General features: G+C 40.9%; 1 protein-coding gene across 5 annotated transcripts in view; it reads left to right on the top strand.

Moving 5' to 3' along the window:
• Nucleotides 1-26,966, top strand: part of VMP1 (vacuole membrane protein 1) — a 143,561-nt gene that overhangs the window by 76,200 nt on the left and 40,395 nt on the right. For all 5 annotated transcript variants that reach the window (XM_087925147.1, XM_087925151.1, XM_026710161.2 and 2 more), the window contains 2 exons: nucleotides 990-1,121; nucleotides 23,949-24,029. In XM_087925147.1, coding sequence (XP_087781273.1) covers nucleotides 990-1,121; nucleotides 23,949-24,029 — 213 coding nt within the window. The remainder of the gene's footprint in view (nucleotides 1-989; nucleotides 1,122-23,948; nucleotides 24,030-26,966) is intronic.

The following is a 26,966-nucleotide window of genomic DNA, read 5'->3' as shown; positions in this document are numbered from 1 at the left end:
CTTAACGACCGTTGACAGCATCCCCATGGTTATGTGATCAAAATTCAGGTGTTTGGCAACTGGCTCGTATTCATGACAGTTGCTGTGTCCTGTCTAGAGTAGAGATAGAGATAGAGATAGAGATAGAGATAGAGATGAGTAGAGTAGAGTAGAGTAGAGTAGAGTAGAGTAGAGTAGAGTATAGATGGAATGGAATGGAATGGAATGGAATAGAATAGAATAGAATAGAATAGAATAGAATAGAATAGAATAGAATAGAATAGAATAGAATAGAATAGTTGGAAGGGACCTTGGAGGTCTTCTAGTCCAACCCCCTGCTTAGGCAGGAAACTCTATACTGTTTCAGATAAGTGGTTATCCAGTCTCTTCTTAAAACTTCTAATGTTGGAGCATTCACAGCTTCTGGAGGCAAGTTGTTCCACTGATGAATTGTTCTCACTGTCAGAAAATTCCTCCTTAGTTCTAGGTTGCTTCTCTCCTTGATGAGTTTCCACCCATTGCTTCTTGTCCTACCTTCAGATGCTTTGGAGAATAGGTTGACCCCTTCTTCTTTTGGGCAGCCGCTCAGATATTGGAAGACTGCTATCATGTCACCCTCAGTCCTTCTTTTCATGAAACTAGACATACCCAATTCTTGCAACTGTTCTTAGCATGTCAGAAGCCAGCTGCAAATCTCAATCACAAGACCCTGGGATGCTGCCATGTTTGTAAAAACACCCTGTTGCCAACTGCCCAAATTTTGATCACATGTTCTTGGGAATCCCTTAGTGGTTGTAAGTGGGAGGACTGGTTGGTTGTAAGTCACCTTTTCAGTGCCTTAGTACAACTGAAGTAAGAAAGGTCATAAACTCACTTAATCTATGTCTCACTTAACAGCAGACATTTTGGGCTCAGTTGTGGTCATGGATCAAGGACTACCTGTATTAAGAAAAGAAAAATAAGGATTTTCTTTGACACCCACCTGTCTCCTCCTGCACTTTTTCCTCCAGGGTGCTGGAACAGCCATTGGGGAGCTGCCTCCATACTTCATGGCCAGGGCAGCCCGATTGTCTGGAACTGAGCCGGACGACGAGGAATACCAGGAATTTGAGGAGATGTTAGAACATGCTCAAGGTGCACAGGTAAGGAATGCACAAACAGTGTGATGGCAGAAGTTCCCGGCATACCCTGACACACCAGCATTATTATGGCAGCTTTAACATTGTTTCATATGAGAGTCTTTACCTGGAGGACTTCGGGCGATTGACCTGAGTCTGGGGATTTGGGGCTGGTGACCATTCACTGGGCAACTTTGGACCATTGACTTCAACCTGGTAACTTTGGACCACTGACCTCAACCTGGTAACTTTGGGGCTAATGACCTCAGTCTGGTCACTTTGGACCATTGACCTCAGTCTGGGGATTAGGGGCTGGTGACCATTCACTGGGCAACTTTGGACCATTGACTTAAACCTGGTAACTTTGGACCATTGACCTCAACCTGGTAGCTTTGGGGCTAATGACCTCAGTTTAGTCACTTTGGACCACTGACCTCAACCTGGTAACTTTGGGCTTTTGACCTGAGTCTGGGGATTTGGGGCTGGTGACCATTCACTGGGCAACTTTGGACCATTGACTTCAACCTGGTAACTTTGGGGCTGTTGACCTCAGTCGGGTCACTTTGGACCATTGACCTCAGTCTGGGGATTTGGGGCTGGTGACCATTCACTGGGCAACTTTGGACCATTGACTTCAACCTGGTAACTTTGGGGCTGTTGACCTCAGTCGGGTCACTTTGGACCATTGACCTCAGTCTGGGGATTTGGGGCTGGTGACCATTCACTGGGCAACTTTGGACCTTGACTTAAACCTGGTAACTTTGGACCATTGACCTCAACCTGGTAACTTTGGGGCTGTTGACCTCAGTCGGGTCACTTTGGACCATTGACCTCAATCTGGGGATTTGGGGCTGGTGACCATCCACCAGTCGTAGGAGAGTAGGGAAGAAATGCTACATGCACTTGGAGTAATTTCAGTTTCTAGTCTCCCCTAAGCCCCAAAGGCTTCCCAAGGAATGTTAGGCCAGTTGGCCTGTTTCAGCCCCTTTTTCCTGTGAAAAAGATGGCCGAGGAACGAGGAGATCCAGACACACGTCCTATCTTAGCCGCAGAAGCTCTCTGAGGGACCCCGGGCCAATCCCTCCCTCTCGGCCACAGAGGCAGTGCGGGGGGCTGGGAAAGAGCTGGACTAAAGAGGGAGATCCTGGTTCTATTCCCCCCTTTAGCCATAGAAGCTCCTGGGAGACTTTTGGTCAGTGACTCTCTTGGCTTAGACCAATATTTTCTCTTCCTCGTCAATTTTAAGATATGTGGACTTCAACTCCCAGAATTCGGGCAGTTGGCTGAGGGATTGTGGGAGTTGAAGTGGCTGAGGGCTGAGGGATTCTGGGAGTTGAAGTGGCTGAGGGCTGAGGGATTCTGGGAGTTGAAGTCCGCTTTTTTTAATTGAATCAGAATAGAGCTGGAAGGGACCTTGGAGGTCTTCTAGTCCATCCCCCTGCTCAAGCAGGAGACCCTATACCATTTCAGACAAGTGACTATCCAGTCTTTTCTTAAAAAATCTCCAGTGATGAAGCACCTACAACTTCTGGTGGCAAGCTGTTCCACTGGTGAATTGTCCTCACTGTTAGGAAGCTTCTCCTTAATTCCAGGTTGCTTCTCTCCTCGATTTGTTTCCATCCATTGTATCTTGTCTTTTTTTTTTCCTGGTGCTTTGGAGAACAAATTGACCCCCTCCTCTTTGTGGCAACCCCTCAAATACTAGAATACTGCCGTCATGTCCCCGCTAGCCCTTTTTTTTCCTAGACTGGCCAAACCCAAATCCTGCAACAGTTCTTTGTACTTTTCAACAGTTGAATTCAGTGGCGGGATTCACATTTTTTTTACTACCTGTTCTGTGAGCGTGGCTTGGTGGGCATGGCAGGGGAAGAATCCTGTAAATCTCCACTCCCTCCCCACTCCTGGCGGAAGGTTCCTGCACAATCCCCATTCCCTCCGCACCCCACTAACCTGCTTTCCAGCTCCGTTCTCCTGTGCAGGGCAACCAAAGGAGACCCAGCCAATCAGCTGGGACTCAGTGGGAGGCAGAGAAGAGATGGGGGCGGGGCCAGTCAGAGGCGGGATTGGCCGGTTCTCCGAACTACTCAAAATGTCCGCTACCGGTTCTCCAGAACTGGTCAGAACCTGCTGAATATCCACCTCTGGTTGAATTGCCTTCAACTGACTAAAACTTTGGATCTGTCTTGTGGTGGAACTGTTAAAATGACCGGCCAATAAATGTAAATAGATGCATCATCATCATCATCATCATCATCATCATCATCATCATCATCATAATAATAATATACCGTGTTTCTCATATAATAAGGCCGGGTCTTTTTTTTTTTTTTTTTTGAGCCCCGAAAAAATGGCTGGGCCGTCTTTTCGGGGGTGACTTAATTCTCCCCCGCCCCTCCCCCCCGCATCTTCGGGCGGGTGGCGACGGCTTGGATGTTGACCTCGGCGTTGGTGGGGCACTTCGTATCGGGGTCAATGCAGGCAGCACTATATCTGGGTGTGCAACAAAAGTACTTCCTAACAGCAAGCCCCCCAACCATCCCCCCCCCCCATTTTGCATGTTTTAATATAGGCCTTAATTTGAGGGGAGGGGCTTAATTTCATTTCATGCCTATAAAACATGCTGGGACTTCCTATTGGGGGAGGCCGTATTGTTGGAGAAACAGGGTAATAATAATAATAATAATAATAATAATAATAATAATAATAATAATAATAATAATAATAATAATAATAATAATAATAATAATAATAATAATAATAATAATAATAATAATAATAATAATAATGGCCCTGTGTAATGGAATGCACCTTGGAGAAAACAAGATCCTGAGCTGAGCTGTATTGGGTCCAATTGGGTCCCAATCTTTGTGTGCTCTTTTGTTTGGAGGGGGGGGATTGTATTCTTGATTTCCTACTCTCTCTGGAGAGAATCACACCTCACTGGAAGCCCTCAGAGATCTGTGAGCCAGAAAGCGCCCCCCTCCCGCGCCCCGGCTAAATCTCACAGATCTGCTAACCGCATGCATTAATCCCCCGGGGGAGAAAGTTTGCATGGGCGCCCCGAGGAAGGCCAAGCAGGGATTGCTAAAAGGGAGCCAGAAGCAGCTCCAGAGACAAGCCTGGCCTGATTATTCTCAGGTCAGCTCCCCCCCCCGCCCCCCGAGGGGGAGGGGGGGCCCTGTGCTTTCTGGCCATTGCTTTGTGTGGGGCAATCAAGGACCTTCCTTCTCTTTGTTGACTCTTTCCCAGTCCTCTCCCTTGAAGAAACACGGTTTTTGAAAGGAGTTAAGGCACATCGTAAACTTCAAAGGGACTGAAAGATTGCAGAGCGGTTGTTTAACCCCAGGAGCCTGGCCTTACTTGCTTCCTTTCCCTCCCTCCTTCCTTCCTCCCTTGCTTCTTTCCTCTCTTTTTCTTTATTCTCTGTCTCCCCAACTTTCTCTTTTGCCTCACTCCCCATTCTTTCTTTTTTCCTCTCTTCTTCCTTTTTCTCTTTCTCTTTTTTTCTTTCTCTTCTTAACTTCTTCCTTCCCTATTTCTCTCTCTCTCTTTCATGCTTTTTCTTTCGTCTTTTTTTCTTCCTTCCTTTCTCTCTCTCCCATCTGCTGTCTTTCTCTTCTTCCTCCCTGTGGTCTTTCATTCTCTTCTTTGGCTTTCTTTCTTTCTCTTTCCTTTTTCCTCTCCTCTCTCTCCCCCATCTGCTTTCTTTCTCTTCCAACTCCTTTCCTTCCTTCCTTCCTTCCTTCCTTCCTTCCTTCCTTCCTTCCTTCCTTCCTTCCTTCCTTCCTTCCTTCCTTCCCTCCCCCCCCCCTCCCTCTTTCTTTTTTTCTTTCTTTCTTTCTTTCTTTCTTTCTTTCTTTCTTTCTTTCTTTCTTTCTTTCTTTCTTTCTTTCTTTCTTTCTTTCTTTCTTTCTTTTTTCCCTTTCTCCTGTGAACATTTTGCTGATTGTGGTTAGTCTGGCCATCACATGGTTTCTTTGAAAATTCCCCCTCCCCTCCATTTCCAGTAAACTGTTTGAACAGAGATGACTCAGTATGAAACCAGCTTCCCTGTAACCACAGGACTTGTCAAAAGAATTTGTCAACGTGGACTGGGGTTGGGGAGGGGGGGGGAGGGGGAGGCGGAGTGTGTGTGTGTGTGTGTGTGTGTGTGTGTGTGTGTGTGTCTTTTTCACATCCAACTTTAGCTTCTGTCTCTTTGGGTTAATAATTACATCATGGGTTCCTAGGAATCACTTCCTGTCAAGGAGAAATTTGCAATGGGTTAAATGTCATTTAATGACGAACTGTGAGGTTAGAGGACACCATAGGAGAGGCTCTTGAAAAGTTTTTTAGACTTTGTGGAAACTTGCTTTGTCCTCCCCGCCTTTTTTTTCTCCCTTTCTTTTTGGCCCAACAAAGAACACAAAGTCCATCGGCCACACCCTATCCAGTTTTACTTTTAAAATCTTTAAGTGTGATAGGTGAAGGGTTGGAAAAAAAGGGAGTGGTTTAGCAGGCAGAGTTCCCAGCTGAAAGACTTGGCGGGAGCGATGCTAAGTTTCTGGATAAATTATTTGCAATTTTTTTTATATGAATCTTTGTTTTCCACCCCCCTGCCTTTCCACCTAGAGAAATTAAGGCAGTAAACCTGACTGTAAGCTCTCATAAAATAACAGTTAAAAGCAGTCCTTAAATACTATTTAAAGGATAAAGGGGTATTCTAAATAGCATCAGGATTTTTAAAAAATGCAGCAGCAATACAATTGTTTAACCAGATTCATCACCAGAGACAGGCTTTCTGGATAGCAAATGATCAACCTAATGAAAAAAAAAAAAAGACAAGTAATTTGGAGAAGATTGGCAAATTTCCTAACCAGGCTTCAGGGTGATCGTTCTTTAATTGTTGGTTAGGTTTGTAGCCTCTTTTACATGCCAAGATACCTGGTAGGTTCCTGTAACTAAACTTAGAATGGTTAAAAAGGCACGAATTTATCTTCTGCATTTAATAATGAAAGAACATTGTCAACCAGAGGCCCTGGGAGAAATATGGAACAAGAAGGAGCATGCTGGCGAAAAGTAAGGCTGAAAAACAGCCCTTCGGCCCAATTTCCTGTCTCTGGTGGGGTTGACGCTTCCCTTTCAGCGTCGCACATTAGATGTCCCTAGCCAATCTTTCCATAAGCTACAATGAAGAAAAAAAAAACATCAGGGTTTGATTCCTGTTCCGTCAAGCCGTGGTTCAGAGAGTTTGCTTTAGTTTGATCGACTCCAGGCCAAGATTCATTTGGGAATCAGATGCTCGCCGGCCAGGAGGATGATCAAGCAGATGTTCGCCGTCCAGGATGTGTCTGTGAGGGCACGTGGGTGGGTGGTGCCGTGACACCATCCACCTATGGAAAGCGTGCCGGGCACACGGAACGAGTTATGTGCTTCGTTGGGAATCTGATTAGTTCAGAATTACACGCTGGATGCTCCCGGGCAGTATGTAATTCTTCCCCGCAGCCCAAGTTTCTGGCTCTCGCTTAGTATGAAAAGCTACTCCAGTTGGCTTCTGAAATCTTTCTCAACGCGCACACACACACACACACACACGCAAAAACTTCAGAGCCTCTCCCCATTGCCCGACAGACAGGATGATTTTGCGGCTTATTCCTCGCTTGCCAGCAGAGGCTTCCCTTAAAATAGTTTGAAAGATTGACAGTTTTGGAAGGGACCTTGTAGATCATCTAGTCCAAGCCCCTGCCCGAGCAGGAGACCCTACACCATCTCTGACAAAGGGCCGTCCGATCTCTTCTTGAAAGCTTCCAGTGATGAAGCTCCCACAATTTCCGAAGGGAACTTCTGTACCATGGGTGGATTGTTCTCACGGCCAGAAAGTTTCTCCTTATTTCCAGGTTGAATACTCTCCTTGTTCTGTTTCCATCCATTGTTCCTCGTCCTGGTCTTCAGGCGCTTTGGAGAATAGCTTGACCCCTTCCTCCTCCTCTCTGTGGCGGCCCCTCAAATATTGGAAGGCCGCTATCCTGTCTCCCCCGGCCCTTCTCTTCACTAGACTAGCCAAGCCCAGTTCCTGCAACCGTTCTTCATATGTTTTAGTCACCAGTCCCCTAATCAATTAATAGTTTGCAAGCTGTCATCACAAAGGCAGGGTTGGCAGAATGATGGGGAAGGAGGCACCATCTTGGAGAGACAGGAAATGTTCTTTTGGGCTGCTTCCTTTCCCTTCCCAGGACAAGGTCCTGATTTGGACTCTAGGCTTCGATTCCCACCCCTTCCACCCACCACCCACCCCCGTCATCCCTCCCTTACTGCGTTCCTTCATTTTCCTTCTTTATTGTTCCCTCTCAATGGGTGGCCACCAAATGAACCGTCTGCATGTCGTACATTCCAGACTCCTGAGGGCATTCCTTTTATTTTATTTTATTTTTTCTAAAACAGGCTTGGGTGGATCTTGTCTCTTAACCCTTTCACTTGTTGGGCCGAGAGAGGAGATCGACTTTGCCTTGACTTTGCCTTGTGTTGCCTTCTAGTTTAATGAAAAGAAGGACTGGGGGGGGGGACAGGGGGGGGGAGGAGACATGATAGCAGTCTTCCAATATTTGAGGGGCTGCCACAAAGAAGAGAGGATCAAAGCATTTGAAGGCAGGATAAGAAGCAACGGATGGAAACTAATCAAGGAGAGAAGCAACCGAAAACTAGAATAGGATAGGAATAGAATAGATTAGGATGGGATAGGATAGGATAGGATAGGACAGGACAGGACAGGACAGAACAGGACAGAACAGAACAGAACAGAACAGAACAGAACAGAACAGAACAGAACAGAATATGGAATAGAATATGGAATGGAATAGAATATGGAATGGAATAGAATAGAATTAGAATAGAATAGAATGGAATAGAATAGAATTAGAATAGAATAGAATAGAATAGAATAGAATAGAATTAGAATAGAATAGAATAGAATAGAATAGAATAGAATAGAATAGAATAGAATAGAATAGAATAGAATAGAATAGAAGAATGGAATCGAATAATAGAATGGAATCGAATAATAGAATGGAATGGAATAGAATAGAATTAGAATAGAATAGAATAGAATAGAATAGAATAGAATAGAATAGAATAGAATAGAATAGAATAGAATAGAATAATAGAGTTGGAAGGTACCTTGGAGGTCTTCTAGCCCATCCCCCCTGCCTAGGCAAGAAACCCTACACCACTTCAAACAAATGGTTTTCCAACATCTTTTTAAAAACTTCCAGTGTTGGAGCATTCACAATTTCTGGAGGCGAGTAGTTCCACTGATTAATTGTTCTCACTGACAGGAAATTTCTCCTTAGCTCCGAGTTGCTTCTCTCCTTGATTAGTTTCCGTCCGTTGCTTCTTCTCCTGGAAATTTCTAAGAAGAAATTTGCTGACAGTTAGAAACAACTTGCCTCTAAGAAGTTGTGGTTGCTCCATCACTGATGGTTTTTAAGAAGAGATTGGCCTGAGCAGGGGGTTGGACTAGAAGATCTCCAAGGTCCCTTCCAATTCTGTTATTCTGCTCTGTTATTCAAGAGAGTCTCTTGGCCAAGATGTCCCTTGGCCCATGTCAAGAATTAACAGGCCGGATTCTCTGAAAGACCAATCTTTGAAATTCCACCCTGGATGGAATTGGGGATCCAAGCAGCTTCCAGCAATTGAGGGTGGGGCTCCTTCGGGGAGGGTATAGAAACACCCAAATAAGGAAGTGTGAACTTTTAATACAGGTAGTCCTCAGCTTACAGCCACTATTAAGCCCAAAATATCCCATTGCTAAGCAAGACAGCTGTTAAGGGAGTTGTGTCCCATTTTACAACCTTTCTTGCCGCTCTTGTTAAGTGAGTCACTGCAGTTGTTCAATGAATAACATGGCTGTTAAGTGAATCTGGCTTCCCCTGTTGATTTTGACCCCCGGGATACCACAACCGTCATAAACACCAGTTGCCGGGCTTTTTGTGAACGCTGATCACATAACCATGGGGGAATGCTACAACGGTCGTTAAGTGTGAAAAACGGCCGTCAGTCCCCCCCCCCTTTTTTTTCCCCCAGTGCACATTGTCACTTTGGACGGTCACTAAATGAATGGCTGTAAATTGAGGGTTACCTGTACGTCAATTTGGTTCAGCTTCAGCGAAATAGCAGATTGAAACTGAACCGGATCATAATTGAAGTTAAGCCGGTCCGAAGTCCGTAATAAAGGTATCTGATCTGAAGTTAAGCCAGAATATGTCTCTGGCCTACTTAGGCAGCTGCTAGGATCTCATTGCCCAATAGATAAGCATCCCAGAGCTCCCTTTCAAGTTTTATCAGGGAAAGTATTTTAGTTGAAGTACTTTATCTTCTCCTTATCAGTCCAAAAAAAAAAAAGCATTCCCCGGGGAGCTTACATCAGATCAATAACTAGCCAAAAGGACACTTACAAGTACAAGCCTGCAAAGGGAAGAGCAGGGAAGAGGAAAAAGGATGCAAAATGGGAGTCCCTTGTTCTCCATGCAGTTTTGGTCACCGCATTATAAAAAAGATGTTGAGACTCTAGAAAAAGTACAGAGAAGAGCAACCAGGGTGATTAGGGGACTGGAGGCTAAAACATACGATGAACGGTTGCAGGAACTGGGCTTGGCTAGTCTAGGGAAGAGAAGGACCAGGGGAGACATGATAGCAGTCTTCCAATATTTGAGGGGCTGCCACAGAGAGGAGGAAGGGGTCAAGCTATTCTCCAAGGCACCCAAAGGCCAGACAAGGAATAATGGATGGAAACTGAACAAGGAGAGAAATTCAACCTGGAAATTAGTAGAAACTTTCTGACAGTGAGAACAATCAACCCATGGAACAGAAGTTGCCTTTGGAAGTTGTGTGAGTGCCATCACTTGAGACCTTCAAGACTGCCATTTGTCAGAGATGGTGTAGGGTCTCCCACTTGGGCGGGGGTGGTGGACTAGATGACCTACAAGGTCCCTTCCAACTCTGATTGTTATCTGTTATCTGTTATCCAAAATTCTCAGGAGTTTTTCTGATGGCTGTTGTAGCTGCGGCAGAGTGGACATTTCAGGTGATCTCTGTCAGGATTCCAGCAATCGCCCTAATTAAATCATGATTCTCGAGCCAAACTTGAAAAAACTCCAAAGGATTCATTAGAGGCGACATACTCGCACTGCCCTGTATGAAGCCAACTCTGGCCTATGTCATTTACAGTCCCCTGTGACCCTGTTTCCCCCTCTCCCCCCTGGGTGTGTCATAAATCAGATTCTCCAATTGAGCACATTCACGGGCTGAATGTATTGTCATTCACGTTCTCCAATTAAATATATTTGCGGCCAAAATCTCTGGTATTTTAGTTACAATCTTTTAAAGAGAAGAGTTGGAATGTACTTTTGCTTCCAAACTACACTTCCAGATTTCCTTCCTCTGCCCGCTTTTTTATGGCAACTACTAAAACGGGCATAGGAATGTTTTATGAGTTGACAATCTCGTTGAACGGAGATTATTTTTCCAAAAAATGTAATGTGCTTGTGGTTGTAGAAGTAGACTTCAACTTACACCCAAAATTTCCATTGCTAATCGAGGCCGTCGCGAAGTGAATTTTGCCCCATTCTACAGGTAGTCCTCAACTTAGCAACAGTTCGTTTAGTGGCTGAAGTTTACAACGGCAATGAAAAAAGTGACTGATGACCATTTTTCATACTTAATGACCACATCAGCATCCCCGCAGTCACGTAGTTAAAATTCAGAGGCTTGGCAACCGACTCGTATTTATGACGGTTGCAGAGTCCCGAGGTCACATGATCCCCTCTTGCGACCTTCTGACAAGCAAAGTCAGTGGGGAAGCCAGATTCACTTAACAACCGTGTTACTCACTTAACAACCAAAAAGATTCACTTAGCAACAGTGGCAAGAAAAGGTCGTAAAATGGGGCAGAACTCACTTAACAAGTTTCTCAGTTAGGAACATAAGTTTTGGGCTCGCTTGTGGTCATAAGTCAAGGACTGCCTGTATTACAGCTGGAGCGGAACAGAGCAAAATTTCCAGTGGCCTTGTACAGAGATTCCTTTTTTAAAAAGAAAATCTTAGTGGTAGATTTTGTAAATGAGTTTCTAGTGGTTTTTTTAGTCTTTAATGTACTTGCAGTTGTATAGGTAGTCCTCGACTTACGATCACAATTGAGCCCAAAATTTCCAGAGCTAATCAAATCAGTCACTAAGTGAATTTTGCCCCATCGTACGACCTTTATTGCCAGTGAGGTTAAAGTGAATCATTGCCATTGTTAAGTTAGTAACACAATTGTTAAGTAAATCTGGCTTCCCCATTGACTTTGCTTGTTGGGAGGTCACAAAAGGGGATCACACAACTCCTGGACGCTGCAACCATCATACATACACGCCAGTTGCTGAGCCTCCAAATTTTGATCACATGACACGGGGGTGCTGCAGCGGTCATAAGTCTTTAAAAACCGGCCATAAATCACTTTTTTCAGTGCCAGTATAACTTCCAACGGTCACTAAACCAATGATTGTAAGCTGTGGGCTTCCCGTATTGTTTTTTTTTGGGGGGGAGGTTTTTTTAAAAAAACTTTTGTAAACCACCCAGTTGAGATGGGCAGCTACATAAATAAAACAAAAGCAATAAACAAATTTTCCAGAATGCTGTCATTGGAGGCTGGTTGGAAGAGAAGAAGCCTCTTTCAAAATTGACTTTCGTTTTGTGGGATTTCACAGAGCCGTTTCCTCCCTTTTTTTCTTTCTTTCTTTTTTTCTTTCTTTCTTTCTTTCTTTCTTTCTTTCTTTCTTTCTTTCTTTCTTGTTCCCAAAGTGTCGAAAAAATTCAAATTATGGCAGTCCACCAGTTCAAGGAGTGCAAATTGCCTAAGTGAGGGGGCAGAAAAAATAAAGCGAAACACGTCCGTCTCTTTTAGCGATTCCGAATTGTGTAGCCCTGAAGCCTGCAGACGTGTTAATTTATTTCTGTGATTCTACAAAAACGCCCATTTTTTGTTTTTTTTCCCACTGGCGCAGTCTTTTAAGTTCCCCGGCCAAGTTCTCCACTCTTTTCCTTTGAAATCCTACTGGCAAGTTACCCCAGTCTGTGTGCTGAGAGTGTGCGTGCATGCACACGCGTGTGAGTCAGCTTGTCAGCCGAGCATCTGTCTCTTTCACTGGCTAGTTTCCCAGCCAACCTGCGAGGGATGATGACTTAACAGGCGAGACAGTTGGTGGTAGAAGTGCTGAGTAATGCATGTGTAAGCCCGGAGTTCTTCCTCTTTCCCCTCCCCTTCCTTCAACTGCTCAGGCTATCAGCCGAGTACATAATGTTCCCTTTAAAACGCTCACACACCTGTTGGCCCTGTGTGAAAGAAAAGGCAAGTTATCTGAAACTAGAGGCATTGTGTTACCTTTGTTAGGCTGATCTGAAAAGCGGGAAGTGAAACTCCTCGCTGAGTGACACATACACACTCCTGTTTAAAATAGGCATAAAGTTAATTTCTTTGGGGTTTCCCCTCCTCCTCTCTACAGTTAAGTCTTTGGACATTCAGTCTTGGTGCTGTTTGAGATTTATGGGGTTATTTTTTCCCATCCAGATTGGAAGCTGAGTGGATCAGATGTGCTCCAAGGGCTTTTTTCTGGGCCAAAATAATTAACGTGTAAAATCGCCACCAATTTTCACGTTCACACATTGACCTGAGAATAAACCCTGTTGAAATCAAAATGATTTACTTTCGGGGTTTTTTTTAATTTCTAAAAGGGAATCCAGCAATATTTTATTTTATTATTCTATTCTATTCTTTAAGTTTTTATTTTTATTTTATTTTATTTGTAGTCTTCGATTTGCAACAGTTTATTTAGTGATGAAAGTTACAGTGGCACTGAGAAAAGTGACTTAGGACCGTTTTTCACACGTACGACCTTTACAGCATCCCCATGGTCATGTGATCCAAATTCAAACACTTGGCAACTGGCATGTATTTATGATGGTTGCCGTGTCCCAAAGTCACATGACCATTCTGCGACCTCTGACAATCAAAGGCGAAGCCAGATTCACTTAACAACCATGTTAGTAACTGTAACGGCTGCAGTGATTCATTTCACAACTGTGACAAGAAAGATCAAAAATAGGGCAAAATTCAGTTAACAAATGTCTCACCTTAGCAACAGAAATTTTGGGCTCAACTCTGGTTGTAAGTCGAGGACTTTATTTGTAAAATATATTGACCACTCATTTTTCAATGGGGTAACTCTGTAGAGTTGAGTTCCATGGAAGAGCCAGTTTGGTCTAATGATTAGGGTGCCAGGCTAGAAACCCGGAGACTGTGAGTTCTAATTCTACCTTAGGCATGAAAGCCACTTTGATGACTTTGGCCCAATCACCAGGAGACAGAGAGTTCTAGTCCCGCCTTAGGCATGAAAGTCAGCTGGATGACTTTGGGCCAATCACCAGGAGACAGTGAGCTCTAGTCCTGCCTTATGCACAAAAGTCAGCTGGATGACTTTGGGCCAATCACCAGGAGACAGTGAGTTCTAGTCCCGCCTTAGCCATAAAAGCTGATTGGGTGTCTTTGGACCAGTCCCTCTCTCTGCGCCCAACCCACCTCACATGGTTGTTGTTGTGGGGAAAATAAGAGGAGGAACCAGCGTTAGGTATGTTCTCCACCTTGTGTTATTTATAAAAAATAATAAAGGTGGTATTTAAGAAAAATATAATAATAATAATAATAATAATAATAATAATAATAATAATAATAATAATAATGCATAGGAGGCATTTTTTTGCCCTTGGGTTGCTGGATCTGCATGAGCCACAAAATGCTCTCCTTTGGCACACCACAAATCGTGCAGCTGCAGATTACCAGAGGATATTAGTCACAACGGAGCAATGTTGTCTTTTAGACAAACTGGGGCTGTGCCCAGCTTGACAGAAGATCCAGGGTACAAATCTCAAGGTGGAACAATCAAGATGTATTTCAGAAAGATTGGTCTAGGGACCTCACTGCTGGGGAGAGAACCGAAATAAAAGAGGGTTTAAGCCAAAAAGCAAGTATTTTCAGCCATTCTGATTTCTCCACAATTACTGAAATTTCCTTGGAAGAGATCTGTTCCATTTTAAATATATGTATTTAATACACATAGTCTTCTACGTATGACCACAACTGAGGCCAAAATTTATGTTGCTAAATGAGACAGTGGTTAAGCGCCTTTTCTCCATATTAGGACCTTTCTTGCCACCGTTGTTAAGAGAACCATTGCAGTTGTTCAGTTTGTAACATGGTTGCTGAGTGAATCTGGCTTCCCCATTGACTTTGCTTGTTGGAAGGTTGCAAAAGTTGACCACCTGACCCCAGGACACTGCAACGGCCATAAATATGAATCAGTTGCCAATTATCTGAATTTTGATCATGTGACCATGGGGATGCTGGAACGGTCGTTAAGTGTGAAAAACTGTCATAAATTCCCTTTTTTCAGCGCACTTGTAACTTCAGACAGTCACTAAATGAAGTACTGTTGTTAGTCAACGACTATCTGTATCGATCCATATAAGATTTCCCTTTGCGCTTGCTGCTTCTTTGTAGCAAAAGGAGTTTGAGGAAATAAATGCATGGATTCTTAAGAACACAAGATTTTTAAAAAAATCACCATATTGCAGATTTGGGGAGATTGATAACGTTTGTAGTTGGTTCCCAAATTTTTGAAATCCAAGTTCAAATGTTGCTTAAAGAGAAAACATTTTATTTCTAGCCAAATGAATTAAAAAAAATGGTGTCCTGAGAAGCATGAAGGGAAACGGGTTGTGGAAAAATGAGTTGCAAAAATTAGCAGAAAGCCTGCAGCACGAACACTATTTAGCAGTGTTGTTTCACTTTGTGAGTGTTCTTACAAAGAAAGAGCAGCAAAAAATGGAAAATTCTATTTTTTTTCCCTAAGCTCTAAGAGGCAGTGAAAAGAAGCCAAATGGAAGCGTGTGGAAGTAGAAAATTTCGATATGGGGATAATTTTTTTACACTGTTTTCTTTCACTGAATTGGACACGCCTGTTTCTGTCGAGTTGGGGAAAACCTTCACAACCAAACCAAACTATTTTAGCCTTGTTTAAAGTATAAAAACTCATCTCCAACATCCTCAAAATTCCCTTCTTTTTTTCATGTACTTCATTCGTATCTTCCTTCGTCTCTGATATTCTTACATTAGTTGAGATGCATGTGAACCTCACCTAGTCATATGAAACTTATTTTGAATTTTATTTGGGCTCCCCTACATATTTATTTGTGAAATTTGTAAGGCTGCCCAAACCCATAGAAACTCTTAACGGGCAGGACTGAGAAGGTTACACCGAGCCATAAACTTGGAGGAACGCAAGCCTTTTTCGTCTTGATATTTGCTATAGTGACTCAGTTATACGGAATACAAAATAACAAAGTTGGAAGACGGTCTTTGGAGGTCCTCTAGCCCAACCCCCTGTCCAGGCAGGAGACGCTATACCATTTTAGACAAATGGCTGCCAATCTCTTCTTAAAACCCTCCAGTGATAGAGAAGCGCCCACAACTTCTGAAGGCAAGCTGTTCCACGAATTAATTCCTTAGTTGATGGGCAGTTTCTAGAGAGTTTCCTGATGGTGGGCGTGGTCTGGATGGTTCCTTGATTAGGCTGTTTATTGTTTCTTCGATTGACTGAGTTGATTGGGGTATTGTTTATTGCATGATGGTTGATGTAGGTATTAATCTTGATGTTAATCTCTGCTTACCTGGGTGCCGATTGCTAGTACAGCGGTGACAGGGCAAGTATATAAAGGGAGAGCAAACCCCCACTCCCTTCTAGCATTGATGATGTTACCTAGTTGGGCAATGAAAAGTCTACAAGAAAACAACCAAGCTCAGAGAGCATCCAGGTTCCTACATAAAATGATTCTTGTGTAAACTACCTCATGGTCTTGCATGCCAAATTCCTACCCAAAATACATTGCCTGATCTTTTGTACATACGTACGGACTGTAGAGTGGGGTCTGGAGTGTTCAATTTATTAAGAAAATCCATATATTCCTTTTTATATAATTTAAAATCTGTTTCCAGTTCATTCCTAAGCATATAGCATTGACCAACATCAGCCAACCATGGTAATAAATTATGACTTAAAAGCTATAACAAGACAATTGCAAGGACAACAAGACTAAATGAAGTCCACACCACCAAATTCCTTTGTTTATTTGAAGCTCATATCTATCTGGAAAAGAATCTTACTTTAGGAAATTTCTAGCAGCAAAATGCATCCTAATCTCTTTTCTAGAATTCCTTCCACTCAGATAGAAAATCAATTGCATTGGAAATTACCTTGTAAAAACTAATTTAAAATATAATGAGCTTCCCTCTTTTTAAAATTTTAGTAAGGAGCAGTTTTCATTTAAATTTTGTCCCTTTATTAAGCTATTACATTGATTAGAGAATATCGCTTTTATGGATTGTAAAATGTGAGCTTTGTGAATTGCCTATTATTTCAACAAACTTTTCAGTTTTCACCACTATTCCCAGCACTGTTTTTTTTTTAATCTGATGATTAATCCAGTGAAGTAATAACTAAATCATTTAAAAATTCCCGGTTGGTATACCATTAGAAGCAGGAAATCTTTCCTAAGTCCCACAAGAGTCATGCTTTTGATAGGAATAGTCTTGAGCAAAAATAATAACAATATTCTTACAATAAAGAAAATGATTCACGATAACTGGGAAGACAGGAGAAGAAAATCTATAATCTTTAATTGGGGGAAAGTTATTTTTTGCCCGTAAGTAATTTTGAAATATTCATATATATATATATATATATATATATATATACATATCCCAGTATATAAATCTTTATGATGTCTGCTTCTTTGAATGAAATTTAAAAAGTTCTAAAATTGTCCGGTGGCATCTGAGAATTGTAACCTTGCCTCTTTTATTAAAAAAAAATAAATAGGCGCAGAAGAGGTATCTTGCTTTGTTTGTTGTTTTAAATGCTGATTTCAAAAAAGATCAAATCAGAACTAGGCAGCGGTTAGGTTTTTTAAACAAAAAAGTAGTAAGAAAAGTGAACTTGAAACTTTTGAAAATATCTTGAAACAAGATATTAAAATTGTTTCTTCATAAAACAGCTATTTATTTACTAGATATTATCTACTTTGCGGATATTAGAATTTCTTTGCCTTCTGGTTTTTAATCACACTAGCAGTTGTTTCTGTTTTTTTGTATCTTTTTTTAAAAATTATCTTTCAGACAATTAAGGTGTGATATAAAAAAATATTTATTGTCTCTCAGCATGCAGTAGGTTTTTGTTAGAAATTAGCTCAAAAAATGTTTCTGGTTAACTCCTTTTAAGAATATTGTTAAAAAACTAATAAAAGTAACAAAGACAGAATAATAAATTACAAATAGTATATTTATTAAGAAATATATATTTCTTAAACTCGTATTTTTAAAATTTTTGATTGTTTAATTATTTTAGCATATCAGGCATTCCAAAATGAAAAGCTATGTCCCATGTTTTTGAATTAATTCTGTGATGTGTAGGTATCATTATTAAGTGTAGCTATCATTATCTCCGTCTTAAATAAATTTCCATGAGTCTCAATTTGTTCTGAGATCCATAATATTGAATAAAATACCTAGTATTTTTTTCCTTAAAATGAGACAGACCTAAATTGGCAATGCTTTCTCTTTTTCTTTCCTCACCTCATTTTCCTATAAAGTCAAGTAGATCTTTTATTACAATTTTCCATTTTTGTTTTCACACAAGAATGGTTAAATGGGATAAAAGAAAGAAATTCAGACTGCCTTGCAAATTACAGCCAATTGTTTGTGTTTTAAAATTCAGTACACTTGACTTTTATTTTTATTTTTTTTACCATCGGACCAAGAATATCTTTTATTTAAAATTAAATTATAAATATCACAATAACCCACATGCCTTATGAAATAGTCTTGGCAAAATAGGAACTGAAAATATTAATGGTCAAATCTAGCATTGTAATAGAGACATTATGGGGAAACTTCTTATGAAAGACCCTGATTGCATGAAATATTTTTTTCTTCACTTCTCTTTTCTTCTACTTTTTAAAAATTTCAGGTAACCCAAATCCATTCATCAGTCACCAATTTGCAGCTTTTCTTTCTTTCTTTCTTTCTTTCTTTCTTTCTTTCTTTCTTTCTTTCTTTCTTTCTTTCTTTCTTTCTTTCTTTCTTTCTTTCTTTCCCTCTTTCTTTCCTCCTGCCTTTTTCCTATTTTTCTCTTTACCTTTCTTTCTCTTCTGTCTTTCTCTCTTTCTCCCTCCCTTCCTGCCTTCATCTTTCTTTCCTTCCTTCTCTCTTCTTCTCTATCCTTTCTCTTTCTTTCTTTCTTTCTTTCTTTCTTTCTTTCTTTCTTTCTTTCTTTCTTTCTTTCTTTCTTTCTCTCTCTCTCTCTCTCTTTCTCTCTTTCTCTTTCTCTTTCTCTCTCTTTCTTTCTTTCCATGAAAAAGTTCCACTTTAGCAACATCACGTCTGATGTCAAATTCAGACTCAGATTATAAATTTTAGGAGGGGGGAAATGTCCTGCAAATTTTAATCCAGTTTCAACCATCATTAATTTGGGAAATGATAGATGTGCAATTAACTACGGCATAGGTAAATTTCTGCATCGAAATGTTTTTCCTTAGCAGGCATCAAATTATCTTCTTGTATTTCTGAATGTTGATATTTAGCACAAAACATTTTATTTGGAGGGAAGTTAGATCTCCTATTGACTGCACCTAAGGACTTTGTTCTTTTTAATTGGCATCCTTTGGAGAGCAAGTTGATATAATATATTACACCATCTGGAAACCATTAGTAATTTAATCTTTATTGATTAAATAAGATAGCATTAAAAATAAAGATTTAGTTTGCTGGGGCTCCAAGGCATAACACATAATCCAGGTATCTTTAGGTGACAAATGTTTGTCTAAATCATTCCAGATCAGTATAAAATTCGTCACTTTTTTCAACATGCAAGAGCTTTCTGCTAAAACATCTCAAATGCATGGAAAATGTTTTGAAGAGGTCAGTCCATTAAATGATGACCCACCCCAACTCCAAGGCTTACAGCCCTGTGTAAATTTAATGTGCAAGTTTTGTATAATTTTACTTTTCAAACATCACCATCTTATACTAAAACTAGCCAGAATGCTAGCAGAGTGTATAAGTTTAGGTTTGTTCTATACTGTCAGTATTGTCATTTATTATTAATTTTCCCTGTTTGAGAAAGTTATAAATAAAATTTCCTTGGACTGAAGAAATTGAATTTGGGGTGAAAATCCTTTTAGACTTGTTTTTGTTGTTAAGGGTATAGTTGTTGAATTTGGGAACATAACTATTAGTTCAGAATTTTGAAACTCTGTTTTTAAAATATATTTACATCTGCATCTTATCTATAAAATAATATATTTAAATGTAGCAATTGCACGCTCTTCCTATTAAGAACTATAAAGATCTAACTTTTTAATTTAAAAAAAATAATAATTGAAGTTATCATGTGAAATTCTATTTTTACCATCAGTTTACACTCAAAATATATCAGTTTCCTTGAACTGACGATACAGCCTTAAAGAACTGAATATTTGTAAAATCAAATATTTACCTATGAATCCCAAATAAAAATCATTTCATATATGAATTTTGTTTTGGAAGAATCATTAGTTTTTGTAGAAACTTTAAGTCGAATACCAATCCTCTGAGAATGAATATTACACAATTTATAAATTCAGTCTGCATATATATTAAATTTCCTATTCCTAATTGTTAAGATATTCAATATTTTTATATTGTGTGATATTATTTACCCATTAGCAATAAATGTTAAACCAGATATGCGACAATTATAAAAAAAATCCTTTCTTTCTTTCTTTCTTTCTTTCTTTTTTTCTTTCTTTCTTTCTTCATAAAATAAATCTGTTGTCCTTCAATTATTTGCTTGCATATAAAATTAGCCTATTTTCCACTATTAGAAATGATTCTGCAGAATTAATTGTTAATTCCAAATTAAGAATTTTCCTCTTTTTCCTCCCCAAGCAATAAACTGGTCAACCAACAAGAGGAGAAAGTATTACATTAAAAACATCTGAAAGATAAATTATTTTAATGAATAAGCAGAGTTTTAAAATAATTGGTTTAATGACCTTTAAATTACCACAGTAAAAATTTAAAACTAACTTCTGATTTCATCAGTGTATAATCAGTTTAATTAGATTCAGGTTTGTATATATTTATTGTAGAGAAGTTGCCGCATAAAAAACAATTTTTATTATCCTCTCATTTATGTATTGTATTTTTAATTCTGCCTTCATTTAGCAACTGCTCAGGAAAATTTAAAAATTGTAAGACAGCAACATACAATAATTTTAAAAAATTATTTTAAAACAATTTAAAATTAAATCAAATCATTTGTTCTTAAAAAGACTGAAACAAAGTTAAAATGTATATAAAAGGGAATTTCCTGGAAGCAATGACCAATCCTTCTCAGAACAGTACATTTTTATGAGATGACTGATGAAGGAATGAACCCTAAGAATATGTCCTTAATTTAAATGAAGTATACATCAATTAATGTTATACATATATAAGATTTAAATTGCAGAGTTTCACTACTACAAAGTTATCTTTCCTCAAATTTTTCATTGGCCCTATATGTTACATTTGCACTCATTCTGTTGATTCTTATTTCTCATTTATGGTTTTAAGATTCTTTAAGCATTGACTTTTAAAACTCTGATCTAAAATTACAGAAATACATAATTACTACTTGCAAAAAATTGATAAGACTATAACCTTAAACTTTAATGTGAAGCTTTTGCCACAAATCGTCCCTTGTTTCTGAATATTCTTATTTCTGAAGAATCTTATTTCTTAATCCATATAATGTTTCCTATTCTTAGATTTACAGTATATACAGTGTTCACGTTAACAGAATAACAGAGTTGGAAGGGTCCTTAGAGGTCTTCTAGTCCAACCCCCCTACTCAGGCAGGAAACCCATTTCAGACAAATGGTTGTCCAACCTCTTCTTAAAAACCTCCAGTGTTGGAGCATTCACAACTTCTGGAGGCAAGTGGTCCCACTGATTAATTGTTCTCACTGTCAGGTAATTTCTCCTTCCTTCTAGGGTTCTTCTCTCCTTGATTAGTTTCCATCTGTTGCTTCTTGTCCTGCCTTTAAGGTTGACTCCCTCTTCTTTGTGGCAACTCCTCAAATATTGTTTTAAATACCTGCATTTTAAGTTTTAAATACTGAGTGGATATATACAGTGAATATGTGAGAAAGATTTGTAATAACTTCGTCCTATAAATCTTACAGAATAGACTTCCACTTTAATGTAAACTCATTTGGAAATTTTAGTTGTAGAACATTTGATAATTATTTTTTAAAATCATAGTGATTGAATGACAAGAATTTATTTACATCCTTGAAGCTTTGTTATTTCCCAAAGTTCCTAAAACCTAAAGGTCAAATCCTGTAACACTTTGTAGAATCACAGTTTTATTATTCGAAAAAAAACCCCACCGTCATCAACATTGTCAGAAGAGCACTCGTCACTGCTACCACAATGACATTACCTAGTTAGGTAATGAAATGTCTTCAAGAAAACCACCAAGCTCAGAGAGCCCCAAGAACCCCACAGTTCAATCCTGAGATACAGATATTATGTTCTGTTAGTTGTTAAAAGGTTTTGCCACAAAAGGACCATTAAAATGTTATCTGTGAAATTATCTAAGGAGATCTCTGCAGCAGTGCCTCCAAGCCATCTCCATGGCTACCCAATATTGATCTTTTAATATTGAATTGATGGGTCAGGAGACTCAACTATATCATAAGAACATATGAAAAACTTTACTTGGGGGAATCTAATGTCCATTTTGTCCAACTTCTAACTCTCTGTGCTAGCCAAAGGCTTAGTAGAAACCTACAAGTAGAATATGAGGTATCATACCAGCCTTCTGCTCCAAGCAAGTGCTCCACTGCCTTCCAAGGACCTTAAACTTTCTTAAGGCAGCTACTCTTTGCTATATTAAAAAAAAGGGGGGGACAGGTCTTTAAAAAAATCACAGATGGTTAGGTTGTTAATTTTGGAAACTATTCTTAAACTTCTAAGTAGAAATTCTTAGAGGTCTTAAGTAGTAGCTGCTAGGAAGCCACAATAAAAGATGGTTTGTGTCAGGTGTAGCAAGCAGAAGAAGGATTCTTGAAGGCTGACAGTTTGCCTGTTTGTGTCCAGTTTGTGAGATTTCTGGATCTATTGAGTTGGCCACCTTATTTATTTGCTTGCTTACTTACTCAGTCACTTACTTATAGGGCTTATGGCCTGTTTCTGACCTGCGGACTTCAACTCCCAGAATTCCTGAGCCAGTGTGGAAGTCAGGGATGAGTGGCTCAGGAATTGTCTCAGGAATTCTGGGAGTTGAAATCCACAGGTCCTAAAGAGCCATAGTTGTTCACCCCTGACTTATATAGATACCATTCTCATATAATAGCTCTCACAATACACAATAAAATATTATCCTTCTCATCTTTCCTATTACATTCTCCTATTGGTATCTTATTATTACATTACTTTGTTGTTTGTGTATACACTGAGAGCTTATGCATTGGATATAAATTTATTGTGTGTCCAATCACACTTGGCCAATAAAGAACACTCCACTCTAAACACACTTGGCCAATAAAGAATCCATTCTATTCTATTCTATTCTATTCTATTCTATTCTATTCTATTCTATTCTATAACATAGTTAAAACATACCCCTCCATCCAGGTGACAGACCAACCAACCTCCCAATTAATCCTCCATCCCAGCCCATTCTTTAGGGAGGGTGATGGTGGGTGATCTTCACAGCCTGGTGGAGGGCTAAAAGGGAAGGGGTCCCTTGGATCTCAAATGGGAGGCAGGTCCAGAAGGTTGAGGGGGCCACCAAGGAGACATCTGGATGCAACAGATGTTGAAAAAATGTTTCTTGGGCTTGATCTACTAGCCCGTTCTTGTATTCTTATGCCATTGTGTTGTTGGTCTTCGTGTTTCAAATCATCTTGCTTTTATGTTCTTCTCTAAGCTATTCGCAGGACCCATTATGTTGTTCAAAATAATCAGTTTGTGGTTAAGTACAAATTCCTGTTCATACTGCTTCGATTAATAATATATGGGTTACAGATTTATTTCATGTTATGTAAACTACATTTTTCTCTCGTAGTGGTCTGTTATAATATTCTTTGAAGTATTAATGTGCATTATAAAAGCTGCCAGGAATTCTTGAGCCCTTTTCCCCCCGTGTTTCAGTGAGTTATAAATATGTTGTTTAATAAATTAATTTCGTGGAGCGGTTTAGTCTTCAACTTACTACCACAGTTGAGCCCAACATTTCAAGTTGCTAAGGAAGACAGTTGTCCAGTGCGTTTTGCCCCATTTTACAACCTTTCTTGCCACAGTTATTAAGTCAGCCATTGTGGTGGTTAAGTTAGGAATACAATTAAGTGATTCTGGCTTCCACACTGACTTTGTCGCAAAAGGGGATCACATGACCTCAGGACACAGCAACCGTCATAAATATGGGTCAGTTGCCAAGCATTCAAATGTTTATCACCTGACCATGGGGATGCTGAAATGGTTGTAAGTGTGAAAAATAGTCTTAAGTCGCTATTAAGGTTTAATCATGGTTGTAAGTTGAGGACTGCCTGTGGGAAGGTGAGGTATGAGAAACTATAATTCATAAGCCATAAGCCATAATCCTTTGTAATTGACTACTTTATGCCGGCACAATTCAAAGTTGTTTTGCTTAATATCACCACCATTTTGGGTCCTTAACCTGTTGTCTTCCTTCTCTATAGGACTTTGCCTCTCGGGCAAAACTGGCCATCCAGAATTTGGTGCAGAAAGTCGGATTTTTCGGCATCCTGGCATGCGCTTCCGTAAGTTTTCATCCAAAAATGTGTTTAACCTCTTGATCCTATTTCCATGTGATTTTGTCCCTTGTGATGGTTTTTCTCTGTATTTTTCCTGAAAAATAGCCTCAGTCGTGGACAGAAAAAGGGTGGTGATTTGAATTGGAATTTATCAGTTGTGAGGTCCTTGGTGCTCTCTGAGCTGGCTTGTTTTCTTGCGGGCATTTCCTGGCCCAACTAGTGATAAGCTGTAGTCTCTCAAAATAACCCAAAACATACATTAAAGTCCGTTAAGTCCTTCAACTTAACTTTACTATTTTATTAGGCACAGTTTAAAGTCACAAAAGTAAATAATGAGGCAAAGAGAAAACCAAAACAAACCGCATTGACGAGAGTTCCGAAGCAAGCCAAGATAGCTAATCATAAACTCCAGGAAAATAACTGAGGAGAGTCCATGGGAAGAACGCCAGCAAAGATAAACCTCTTTCAAAGTAAACACTAAATTGACTCCAGCAATTCTGACTGTGCAGTTACAAACTTATATACATAGCTCCCAGCTGCAAGCCATGAGGTGGATCATGGTAATCTCCTCTTGAGTAGACCTCGCTTTTCCCTGATCTTCTCCTCTCTGCGTGACCTAGGATGGATAGGGGATGGACCTGGATCCTCCTCTGATTGCTCAGCTGGCCTCTGCCCTTCCCCAGCCTCCTCCACCACCTCTGGAGCCACAGTCCCATTCGCTGTTGGCTGTTCCTCCTCTTCCTCAGAGCCAGTCTCCACCAGGGGCATGACACTATCCCCCCTGCATGGCCCCCTCCCCCGGGACCAGGCGGACGAGGACATTGAGGAAACCGAGCGTGAAAGTCTTGGACCAAACGAGGAGCATGAACATCAGTGGCATCGACCCAGGTAAAGTCCTCTGGTCCATAACCTTTCCATGCCACCAAATACTGAAATCAACCCCGCAACTGGTGTGAATCTCAGATACTATCCACTTCGTACTCCTCCTCTCCCAGAGGGGCTACTGGGGCCAGCTGTGATGGAGCTGGTCTATGCGGACTGTCGGCCAAGGCAGGACTAACAGGGAATAATGAAAAACAGGATGGATACGCATGGTCCCTGGCAGGGAGAGACGATAAGCCACAGGATTGATCACTGCCTCGACCGGAAAAGGTCCCAAGTAATGTTGATCAAGCTTTTTCGATGGTCGCATCGTTGGTAAGTATCGAGTAGAGAGCCAAACCCGATCGCCTACCGCAAAAGGCGGAACATCGCGACGATGTCAGTCTGCAAATCGTTTATAGTCCTCCTTGGCTCTCTCTAGTTGATCGTGGACCATGTGGTGCACAGCTTTTAACTCCTGCAAGAACGTATCCACTGCTGGAACTGGGGAATCAGACGGGGCTAAAGGGAAAAGTCATGGATGAAACCCATAGTTAGCAAAGAAAGGGGACACATGGGTGGATGCATGTTGAGCATTGTTATAAGCGAATTCTGCCACCGGCAGCACTTCCACCCAATTGTCTTGTTGAGTATTGCTGAAACAGCAGAGGTACTGCTCCAAAATAGCATTCACTCTCTCTGTCCCCCCATCAGTTTTGGGAAGATGAGCAGACACGCCTGTACCTGCAGTTTTGTGAGTAGGGTCTGCCAGAAACATGCTGTAAATTGTACCCCTCCCCTGATCTGATACCATGTGGTCTGGTAACCCATGCAACTGGAAAAAATGGGATATAAACAATTGACAATTATCTTGGCCGATGGAAGACCTGCACACGGAATAAAGTGGGCCATTTTAGTCAACATATCCATCACCACCAAAATAGTTGTGGCACCATTCGATGGTGGTAACTCAATGATGAAATCCAATGAAACTGCCCCCCACAGTCGTTCTGGCATGGGCAAGGCCTGCAAGAGACCAGGGGCGTACCAGGAGCATACTTGGCTTGGCGACAGATCCCACAGGACGCCAAATATCCCGACACATCATGTTTAAGTCTCGGCCACCAAAATGTCCTAGAGATGAGGTGCAGTGTTTTGAACACCCCAAAGTGTCCCGCCACCAGACTATCATGACATTGACATAGGATAAGGCCACAAAGAGGACCTCCAGGCACGTAAATGTGATCACGGAACTGCAACAGGTCCCCAATATACGCCCAAGGAGTCTCTTGTCCCCCTTTCTCATCCAATTCTCGATGTCGAGCTGCCACAAATGGGTGCTGCTGCTGTGCCTCCTGAATCTTCACTCGGAGGTCCACAGGTTCCTTGGTGGCCACAAACCACTCCAACGGAATCACCGTCCGGGGCAAGATTTTATCCTCCCTTCAGGTATACTCAGGCATCCGAGATAGGGCATCGGCGCGTTGATTCCCTCCACTCGGAACATAGGTCACCTGGAAATCAAATCGAACGCAGAATAAGGACCATCTCACCTGACACTGGTTCAATGTCTGAGCTGTACGTAGGTGTTCCAAATTGCAATGATCCGTCCGAACCTCGATTTGGTGATGAGCCCCCTCCAGGTGGTGCTGCCATGTCTCAAAAGCGACCTTAACTGCCAATAGCTCCTTGACCCGAATCATATAGTTGCGCTCTGGAGCCGACAACTTCCAGGAATAATAAGCGCATGGAAACAAGGTGCCTGCGGGAGCATAGGTCTGGAGGAGCACCGCACCAACAGCTACATCGGAAGTATCTGTTTCCACCACAAATGGCTGGCCTGGATCAGGGTGCTTGAGGATAGGCTCGGAAGCAAAGGCGACTTTCAATGCCTCGAAAGCTGCCTGCTCCTCAGCACCCCAATGGAGCTTCTCCCCCTTGAGCAGATTAGAAAGGGGAGCAGTCAAGGCAGCAAAGCGGAGAATAAATGTGCAGTAGTAGTTCTCAAACCCCAACAGCCATTGCACATCCTTAACTCGCTGTGGAGGTTCCCACTCCTGCAACGATTGTATTTTTCCGGGT

This window comes from Pseudonaja textilis, chromosome 1, assembly GCF_049901715.1.
Source record: "Pseudonaja textilis isolate UNSWEBS1 chromosome 1, rPseTex1.2, whole genome shotgun sequence".
Lineage (NCBI taxonomy): Eukaryota > Metazoa > Chordata > Lepidosauria > Squamata > Elapidae > Pseudonaja > Pseudonaja textilis.
Note: the sequence above shows the minus strand (reverse complement) of the source record. Positions and strands in the feature narration are given on the sequence as shown.